The sequence below is a fragment of the Clavelina lepadiformis genome, chromosome 5 (assembly GCF_947623445.1).
Source record: "Clavelina lepadiformis chromosome 5, kaClaLepa1.1, whole genome shotgun sequence".
Classification (NCBI taxonomy): Eukaryota; Metazoa; Chordata; class Ascidiacea; order Aplousobranchia; family Clavelinidae; genus Clavelina; species Clavelina lepadiformis.
Window position 1 is genome coordinate 23,654,115 of NC_135244.1, and position 10,304 is coordinate 23,664,418.

At 40.9% G+C, this 10,304-nt stretch overlaps 3 protein-coding genes across 3 annotated transcripts; 2 read left to right on the top strand and 1 right to left on the bottom strand.

Annotated features, from left to right (window-relative positions):
- Positions 1-390: 390 nt before the first annotated feature.
- On the top strand, positions 391-4,574 carry LOC143460955 (myogenesis-regulating glycosidase-like). The gene is made up of 10 exons (XM_076958658.1): positions 391-1,132; positions 1,205-1,402; positions 1,605-1,750; positions 2,000-2,169; positions 2,364-2,476; positions 2,633-2,802; positions 3,003-3,263; positions 3,362-3,526; positions 3,671-3,849; positions 3,992-4,574. Exons 1-10 carry the CDS (start codon positions 959-961, stop codon positions 4,507-4,509), a joined length of 2,094 nt encoding a protein of 697 aa, XP_076814773.1. The 5' UTR covers positions 391-958; the 3' UTR covers positions 4,510-4,574.
- Positions 4,575-4,964: 390 nt separating this feature from the next.
- Positions 4,965-6,305, bottom strand: LOC143460957 (uncharacterized). Its single transcript, XM_076958659.1, has 4 exons — positions 5,685-6,305; positions 5,487-5,577; positions 5,225-5,344; positions 4,965-5,106 (listed from the first exon to the last, which is right to left on the bottom strand). The coding sequence occupies exons 1-4, from the start codon at positions 6,015-6,017 to the stop codon at positions 5,081-5,083; spliced, it is 570 nt and encodes a 189-aa protein (XP_076814774.1). The 5' UTR covers positions 6,018-6,305; the 3' UTR covers positions 4,965-5,080.
- A 1,448-nt stretch (positions 6,306-7,753) lies between these two features.
- LOC143460776 (TBC1 domain family member 24-like) lies at positions 7,754-10,252 on the top strand. The gene has a single exon (XM_076958401.1). It carries the CDS (start codon positions 7,997-7,999, stop codon positions 9,815-9,817), a length of 1,821 nt encoding a protein of 606 aa, XP_076814516.1. The 5' UTR covers positions 7,754-7,996; the 3' UTR covers positions 9,818-10,252.
- The last annotated feature ends 52 nt before the right edge of the window (positions 10,253-10,304 follow it).

Here is a 10,304-nt window from a genome sequence, read left to right on the forward strand (position 1 = left end):
ATAATTGAATTGGTATAACTGAGCTTTGGTGCTCGCCCAATCAAAGAATACCTTCTGCTTTATTGGACCGAAAACTCTAAAAATTGGGCATAAGATTATGCTTCACTGAATGACATCCTGATATTTCCGGAAATCCGGTTCATCCCATATTGCCTATATCTTATTGCAATTAAGGGTTCGTTTTCTAAGCCATCGCATTAAAAATTATTTCAGTGATGACTAATAGTAAGATAAATATTTCTGTGTAGATTTTAAAATAAGTTCAGACAACCTTATGCAAACCTTTCGTCAATGATTAACCGCCAGCTAATGTTTCAAACGATCACCCTTAACTGCCCATTGTAGCTTCTAAAAGCGATGTTTTGCAAGTTACATAAGTTGCAGTCATTTACCCTAATAGCGGTGCCATATTACTTCGTCGCACCCTCACTTTGTCGTATAGGGGCGCTTTGCTGAGTTAGAGATTGCAAAGAAATTTCTTGTCGAAATAACGGTTATGACTTATGAGTTTGCATTCAGGAAGTAGGACGCCCAATAGTTTGAAACGACGCAGTGCGGCAAAGTATGTACGAAGCATGGACAAGGTTTTGTCATTTAGCCTGGAAGCTATTGAACAAATTGCACAATATTTGTGTCAAGTTTTCATAGATTTGAGCCGGTTTCATACTTCGGTTCTGTTCTTTGTTGCTCTGCAGGCGGCAGTCGACTGAGAATTAGGTTTCCATATCATATCCTTATCCATATCCTTGCCAAGTGGCGCTGGGCAGAAAAACTTTGATTCGACAATTTTACAATTTTACAATTCGACAATTTTACAATTTACAATTCGACATTCGACAATTCTGCAGTTCGCGATAGTCGATGTGGTTTAAGAACAACCAATTTTCAGTCGAAGTGAACCTATCCTTCTCTTTCCAGAAGTTCTAGCTCACAAAGGCGGCGCGTATTTGCGCAACGCATGAATAGCATGGATAAGCGTTACGTCATTTTGGGTCTGTCAGGACTTGTGTTATGCGCCGGGATTGTCATGCTGGGAGTCGGCATAAGCTACTTCGAGCAAAGCGATAATGACGTCACAATTGACAGGGATTCGGAAAATTACGTCGTTAACTTTGACCCCTCTCTTCTACGGGTGAGTGCGTTTCAGGTTAAAGTGGAATACGGATGAACTAACGACGTCATAAACGTTGGTGTTACGTCACAGTTAACCTACACGCGGAGTTCTGACGAAAAATGCCTTTTGTCGGTTTTTATGGGACAAAGCGCCGACGGAAGAGGTGAGATGATGTCATATCCGCGAATCGTACAAAGTTGTCAAGAGAGCGATCCAGTCTGCACCACTGTGACGTATACAATCGGTCCAGGACAAGCGGAGTTGAAATTGAGCGTCACAGAACTCAGTGTAAGTCCCATTGTGCCTGGAGTGTTCCAAGCGGCAATCTAGGACACAGGCAACAACATCTTCTAAATGCATCAACCACACATGATGGTAGATCAGCTCTTCTAAGTGGCAAACTATGCAACAACTTCTTCTATAATATATGCATCGTATGAAGGCCTTGTTATATAACTTTTTGTAAGAATGACGTCATTCATTGTGATAGGTTTCTGACGTCAGTCAAAATGTCAAATGTTACGAAACAACGTGGTCAAGCACGACCGATGACGTAGCGCCGGTGGATTGCTTCCCGATGTCCGACTATTGGTTCGGCGGCGCAGAAATGTATTACCAACACTGGCCAGTTAACAGGTTTCTAACAAAACAAAAAATGTTGGGGCAGATTTGCCGGTTTTATTGGCGAGGACTCGCACCGACCTTTGATTTTGCTTTCAACCGTGTTTACCAAACAGTATTAGATTTCTATGTTTACACGATTGGTTTATGCTGCTGACACGCTAAGAATCGGTGGGATAAATAAATTAAATAGCAGAATCTTTTCACTGCGGGCTTTTGATTTCGGGAAAGAAACCACGCATTATCCTGTTCTACAAAACGCAGCTGGGACAAGTTCATGTCGTTTTACTTGTCTGGAGATATGTTCGAAGACGCCCAACAGTTCGGCTCCGTCCTCGAGCGCTACTGGCTTTCGTCGTCGGGTGTCGCCCTTTACGTACCACCAGATGTCCCACTCCACTTAAGCATCGAGAATCAGCGAATCTGCTTCAAAGGTCAGCAAACAAACGCTATTATGACAGCACACGAAATGCTGCAATATCTTGTAAAAAGTTGTCTTGCAATTTGTTTCAGTAAAGTAGATGATACCTGTGCGTTATACATGGTGAGATATTGTAGCTTTTAGGTCTGGGTGTAGATGTTACGCTACTGTTAAACGTAACTTCAAGATATAGCGAAACTTGTGCAGGCGCTTATGGAGACCCCTACAAAATCCGAAACGAGGCGTTACTTACACACTGGTTGAAGTATACCGCCTGCTTTGGGGATTCCCCGCAAGTGACACACGATTTTATGTTCAAGGTTTGCGCATTAGTTGATATGATGTCTATATGTAAGTAATAAATATCCAACTGAAATAATTTTTAAATTGGTAGTTTTTTAACTTAATTAGTTTTAAGGTTGGAATCCTATTATTGTCAAAACGTTTGTCCAACAATCTGTGATGGATTTTTGCAGAAATATTTTAAGCGCCCCAACGCCTTGCCAGACCTAAGAATGATGAAGTCGCCGATCTGGTCCTCATGGGCGCGGTACAAGGTCAATATCAACCAGTCCACCATACTCCAGTATGCTAATGAGATACTGGAATATAATTTCACAAACAGCCAGATTGAAATCGATGACGGGTGAGTGCTGTTTATGATGTAACAAATGGCTCCATAATCAAGATAACCATCTTTTAAGACTTGCTCTGCGGCGCTAACGTACAGTAAACTTTAGGTAAGATTTTAAAATAAAGCAAAAAAATTGATTTTATTTGTAGGCGACATGTGGTAGCATAGGTATCAAAGTACTGCTAGGTATTACTCTTGTTGTGCTTTATCAGGTACGAAGTGAGGTACGGAGACCACACTTTTGACCCGGTGAAGTTCCCCAACGCCAGCGAGATGATTCAGACTCTTCATGACCTTGGATTTAGGGTCACGACCTGGGTGACCCCTTTCATCAACCCCAGGTCGGAAAACTACAACGAAGGTGACGTCAACAAATACTTCGTTTTGAATGGCGCAGGAGAGAGTGGGCGTGTCCCATGGTGGAACGGGATTGGTTCTGCGATAGACTTCACCGACCCGGACGCTTGTGATTGGTCGGTTCAATAAATAAATGGTTGCGGCTTCATATGTTAACTGTTAACAAATACTAACCAACCAATTAACTGCTAGCCGTCTTGATGAACCTTTCCAGGTATTCGGGTCTACTTGATGACGTCAGAACCAGGTACGGCGTCGACTCGTTCAAGTTCGACGCGGGAGAGATTAATTACGTCACAGTGGTGCCAAATTTCGAGCTTTTTACCCCCATGCAAAATTTGGGCTACTACACACGTCACTATGCTGAATGTGCTTTCAGGTAAATTTTGATTATTAGGTCACAATTAGCTGCCGTAAAATAACAAAGACAGTAATCTACCGCGAGTGGGCAGCACATCACTTAATAATCACATTTGTGTGACGTAACAACTACTACTTATGACAACAACGAAACATCGATCAGACTTGGATATCAGATAGAGGTGAGATCGGCCTGGGACTGCCACCACCTGCCCATATTTGTCAGGATGATGGACAAGGACTCGAACTGGTCGGAAGCAAAGGGGCTCAAGTCTCTCATCCCAACCGCTCTAACTTTCACCCTGCTCGGCTATCCCTACGTACTTCCGGACATGATCGGAGGTGACGTCATAGACAAACAATAATTGTAACGTCATTAAGAAGGAGATGTTTAAAAATAAAGCTAATAAACTCAGAAAGATTAGTTGGAATAACTCATTGAATCATAGATTTAATGTTTCTGGATTTGTGACGTCACTTGCAGGGAACGCGTACGAAGCCGGGTTTCATGGCACCCCCTTGCCAGAACGAGAACTATTTATCAGGTGGCTTGAGATCACCGCCTTCCTCCCTTCCATGCAGTTCTCCTACACCCCCTGGCAGTATGATGACGTCACAATAAAACTATCTCGCGATTACGTCACACTACACGAAACCGTGGTGTTTGAAGAACTGAAGAAGGCGTCGGAAGAATACGTGGCAGGAAAGAGCGGGATAGGACCCATCCGCCCCATCTGGTGGGTAACGTACGATGACGTCAAAGCTTTTACGGTGGACGACGAGTTTATGGTCGGGGACCGGTACCTGGTCGCCCCTATCGTGAACAACGGGAGCAGGTCACGTGACGTATATCTCCCGGGCCCAACTTTCAGAGACGGGGCGCGGACGATTTTGTGGGAGGATAAATTACGAGGGGGCGCCCCGATCGCGGGCGGAGTCACCTTGAGCGACTACAGAATAGAGCTGGAGGAGATATCTTGGTGGGAGCTGACACTGAAGTAACTCCTGCTCCTGCTCTTGCTGTGTCTGAAGTTGAATCAAACGTTACGCGATTTACACAAAGTGCAATTCCATAAGTTTTTGTTTCAATTCGAGGAAATAAACAGTGTAAACGCAGAAGACAAAAGCTTGCTTTAAAAAATAAGTTTTTGCATTAACATCAACCATGACGCAAACGTAAGATGCCAGCGATACAAACAAGGAAAATCCTTTAGCAACTCGGAGAAGGTCTTACTGTATAAATAAGCTGTTACAGTCGATATTTTTCTCTCATACTACAGTAGTTACACCCCTTGCCGTATATAATCGCTTCTCTATAGTAAATAGAGAATGGTTGTGGTATCGACCGAAACGTCTCGTTAGTAAAATGTTTTCTGGTGTCTTAGCACTTGTAACCCATCTACTTTTAAGCTGTTTCATCTATTATGTCTTCTTTTCGAGCTTTACCGGTGTCTTTCCACTTTTCAGCACCTTTCATAGTGTGATGTCATAATTAGAGTAAATAAAAATATTAAAACTTGCATTGCTGCAAGAATGTGAAAACAGTCGTCGCGGAGTGGATATTTCTTCTTTTTTAATCGAGGTTTCGTGAGAGATATCCTGCAAAAAAGTGGTTTTATAATATAAGTATCACAAACATATGAGGTGACCGCATTCAAGGGCGCTCTAAAAGACACAGATGATGAAATGCAAGCAAATGTTTAATAAATTGAGTTACTTTCTCGATTTAACCAGGTTTTTACAACCGGAGGGGGCGCTAAAGCGAAACGAACTTTCGGATCGTTGTGAAGCTGAGGTTTGTCACAAGTTGGCGCTGGAGTAAAGTGCAGGTGCAAAACTGCCAAACAGATTCAAAAGAAGTTCCATTCAGTAAAATTATGTCAGCTACATTTTCCCAAAAAAATAAACATAACATCTTAACAATATCTCGTGTTACGCGGTGACTGTAAAACCAGTCCGGGGCGCAATTAGTAACAAACCTGCTGCTCTAGAACAGGCATAACAGGAACGATGACGAAAGCCACTACTTGGTCTGTAATGAGTCGATTGTGCCGGGGCGGACATTGGCCTCTGTTCAAAAAGAAATAAAAAACTTGTGAACACATAATTTTGAATTTTAACAATTTTACTGTATTTTACAACAAGCTCAGTATCTTGCTGAAGCAATAAGCAACTACCCTCGGAATAAGAAAACTTTCTGTTCTGGATAAAGAGGATTTCGGTCTGTCACAGGCTGTAGCCGGGCGAAGAGGTTGCTGTTTTCTAAGAGCGATTTCTGAATTCGCCCGATCCGCTTCGTACACTCTCCACCTGACCTCCCGGCGAAGATCTTTGATTTCCTGTTGCAAGACAATGGACTTTGTTCTGTGATCTTTGTGAATCATCTCCAGCTGCAATTTCAGATTTGATGTCAAATTTTGATTGATTCTCCAGCTGTTTCTTTCTTGGTGTGACTTGGCAGACCTCTGTGCTCGACGTCGGTTTTGCGAAAGTTTGTTATTATCACCCATCTCATCATCAAAAGCAACGCTATGGCTTGAAATCACTTCCAAACTTCACAAATGAAGCTTTGGTTTAGCTAGGTCAACACATACAGATACTTCAACAGTTCTAGAGTGCTGTCATTTTAACAGAAATTTTAAACTGACCTGTTAGCAGAGTTATTAATGACTCGAGCGATTTTTTTAGAGACTCGGCTTGACTCTAGTCAGTTATTGTTGGTTACGTTTCAAGGTACAGGTAATACAAGCCGTCCTTTCTTCAATCCCAATACACTAAGTCTAACTTAAAACGATGTCTGTTTACGAATGCGTAGGCTAAGGGCAGCAAAGCAAAAGAAACTTTTAAAAATTCTTAACGTTTCTTGTTGGCAGAAACGTTTTCTTTTTTGCTTTATTTATAAGGTTGGTTCCAAGATCATGAGTTATATCAATTGGCTCGAGTCTTATTTACCAAAAGATTTCACTTGACTTGACGGGCGGCTCGAGTTTGATGACTTTATTGTAACTTTGCTTGTTAGCGGATTACTCGGCCCTATAACTATATAGGCCTAGTCTCAAAGGAGTTGTGACAACGTCAATCGCTACAGTCACTGGCCAGTAATTTTCTTGCTTCGTTTTCTTTTAAATCTTTCTCCACGAACAAAGCAGAAAACTTCAAGATAACCAGTTCTTAATATTATGCAAGCACTGTAACAATGAAGCGCTTCCATTGTTCACTTTACAGCTCGCATAGACCAGTGGGACATATGTAACTAACAGGTGATGATGACTCTGAAAGGTTTGTGCTGTTATACACACACCAGTAAAAACTCGGATTCAGATCTTAACAATAGGCGTTAATGTTTACATTGACTTAAAAGCATCAACGAAGTCATCTTGCTATTATACCAAAGTCTATTTACACCTTACGAAAAGCGAGAAGCAAGCATACGCCTTTACAAGTAGGGCTGAATGACTATCTTGCGTAAATAGAAAATAAGTTGCTAAATTTTTTGTCAACTTGCTTTTACATGAATTCAACATCTTCATGAAAATCGTATAAACTTACCGCATTGAAAACTATTTGACCTAACTACATGTTCTTAAGGTTACGCTTCGAGTTATTATGTATAATGCTCGTTTTTGTCGAGTTATGGCGTCATTAAATCCAAGTAAAACTTGGGGTGAGCCTCGTAAAAGGGCCTTCGTTGTTTGGCCATCATACGCCTTCGTCTGATCACAGCAGGTATAAATATAATTCGCCCATTAATCCAAGTAAAGCAAACAGTTGTTATACCACCAGGGCAAGCCTTTTACGGCTGTGTGATTGGCGTACCTTGCTTTGTGATGTTTTCTTTATCTTCGTTTATTAAATAATTTTTTTTTAATTTAAAACTATTGCTTAGCAATTAAACTTCTTTCTTCTAACGTAGCCTACTTGTTTAGCTTTTTACAATTTGAACCTGGATTTGTTTGCTTTCTTTTCGTGGGCATGTTTAATTGGTTTGTGACTTCACGTGTAGGCTACAGTACAAAACACAAATTAAGTTATAACATTTGCATGAGAACATTTTATTTGAAATGGTCCGCTGTTAGACTACATTCGAGACCAAACTTTTTAGGCTATTTGATTTGAACTACTTGACAAACTCAATGCTTAAGATTTTAACATTTTAGGCATGAATCTTTTGCGTGCAGTTCAAATTTTTTTCACTTTCATTAAGGTAGAACTAGAAAACCGAAAAATAAAATTGTTTGCAATGGTTTCCACAAATGGACAGAAGTACTGAAGCGGAACTAGCACGTGATCTTTGTCAATAAACATCAAAACATTCTCATTGGCACAGCTGAGTGAGGCATTAAGCTATGCTGCAGGCTAAAGAACTGGTTAGGCCTAAGCTTAACAAAAACCTCTAAAAACGGCGCTGATTTGCATGGTGTACGTAAAATAGTTACAAGAAATTTTTTGGTTTGTCGTTTTGCATGCATATTCTTTTATTTTGCAAGCCATGCATCAATCCGGCGCCGGTGATAATGTCACGCCCTTTTCGGGGTTTACCGATTTGAATCAGTTATCGCAAGTTTTGAAAGGAGCAACAAGACCAGCATCACCTACAACTGTCAGCAATATTATCGAGCTTCCTCTAAGTCAAAACAAAAAAGCGCTGAAATCTTACCTAAGGGAAAAGCTTTTTCCGGTGAACCATGACATCAGGACAGTGTTGTATAAAACACTTGCAAAAAGAATTGAATGCAACGAAAGCATGTTTGGCAGTCAACTGTACAACGACTTTATCAGGGAAACCTTTCCGGACACTTCCAGCCAATATTCTGAAATTCCTTTGCCTAACATTGTTGATGCTGCTGAACTTACATATTTTTATTTAAACGATGAAGGGATTCAAACGCTTCACAAGATATTGGCTTGCATTGCACTCCATTTTCCTCAAGTTAGTTACAGCCCAGTTCTTGGTATTGCTGTTGCATTGTTTCTTCATTATGACGATGACCCAGCTCAAGTTTTCTCACATGCTTGCAGACTTATCTTTGCCAGCTCCAAGCAAGCACACTATCTCGACATCTCCAAACTTGAAACAGATGCATCTGCTGTTTTGTTGAAGGATTTAAGTCAACGTTATACATCATCGTCGCATAAAAGTTTACTTAGTTTGACGTCTGATCCTTTAACTGTGTACAGAGAGTGGATACGATGTCTTTTTCATGGCCTTCCATTCACTTACATTGTTGTACTTTTCGACATGTATCTTCTGGAAGGCTATAAGTCTTTATACCGAGTGTCACTTGCCATTCTGAAGTTCTACAGAAAAATGGGTGTATCCAGTTCAACTGACATTGTGAATGCTGTCTTCCAGTTTGTTGAAGGCATAGAGTCAAGGATAAATGTCAATTTACTCTTCCGCAAAGCTTTCGGGTTTAAAATGCCTCCGAGCAAAGATGTGAAAAAACTGCATCGAAGAATTCAGAGCAATTTGTCACAGAACCCAGTCAATACAACGGAACTGAAACATTATCGGAATCCGTGGACTTACTTGTCACTCGTCCGGGATGTTCAGTCAGATATTGTCAACGAGACTCTCTTATCCACCTTATACTGTCATATACCCGAACAGTTTGCATTATACAAACCCAAAGTAGTATTTTCTACCAACGTAAACGGTTACAGTCTTCAAGCTCTATATTCATACAGCGGCGAAATGGAACCGACCATTCTACTGATCAAGACAACCGGTGATGAAGTGTTGGGAGCATATTTGTCATCTCCATTGAAAGAGAGAAGAGAAACAAGTGGCTATTTCGGTACCGGTGAAACTTTCATCTTCTCGCTTCAGCCAGAAGCACAAATTTATGCGTGGGTGGAAGTTGCTCCAAAGAAAGGAGATCCTGGAAGAGATCATCAGAAGAATTTTAAAGTCCTTCCTCCTGTGAAGCCACCAATAAAAAGTGGAAAGGGAATAACGTTACCTCCGATTCGCTACGAAGTTTCATTAACTCCAAACACACCCCAGCCACGACCTGTGAGTGAAAGTGTGTCATTGCCTCCGTTGGTTGGCGTCTCATGCAGCCCATCCTCGCAAAGCAGCCTCAAGTATTCGGAACTGGAAAATGACAATGAAAAACGCAACATGTTTATCATGGCCAGTGAAACTGGTCTAGCAATTGGTGGTGGGGGTGGTTATGGATTGTTTGTCGACGCTTCACTGCGCAACGGACAATCTCAGCGCTGTGCGACTTTTGCCAACCAGCCTCTTGTACCACATGAAGTGTTCGTCTGTTCTGTTGTTGAAGTGTTAGTTTTTGTAAAAGAATAGATGCGTTCAAATTTACAACCTTTTGTCATTCCTCTTTAATAAGCTCTTGCCATTGTTCAATATAAACTCAGCGTTGTGTTTTAGTTTAATGCACATTTCACTGTGTCTATTTAAAATTTGTTTGCAATATGAAGCCAAGTTGTAGCCTTGACTGTATTTCTGTGCATATAGCAGTGTCAAGCATTTTAATTCTTTATTGTAAGATGTGTATATTTTTATTGCTGTCATATGAAGACTGACCTCACATATGCTTCCGTTTTACATAAAAGTTGCAAATCAACCATAGATATTTATTTAACTGCTGTTAACATTTATTCAATTGTTGCAATCCAGCTGTAAATTTATGCTTGATATATTCATGTTAGATAGAACACATGTCTGTTGTAGCCTGGTGTAAGTCACATTTGCTGTTTTAATTACATTGATGTAACCGTGTGTGTTGGTGTTGGCAGAGAAAATGGTAGATTTAGGACAGATCGGTCTTGAA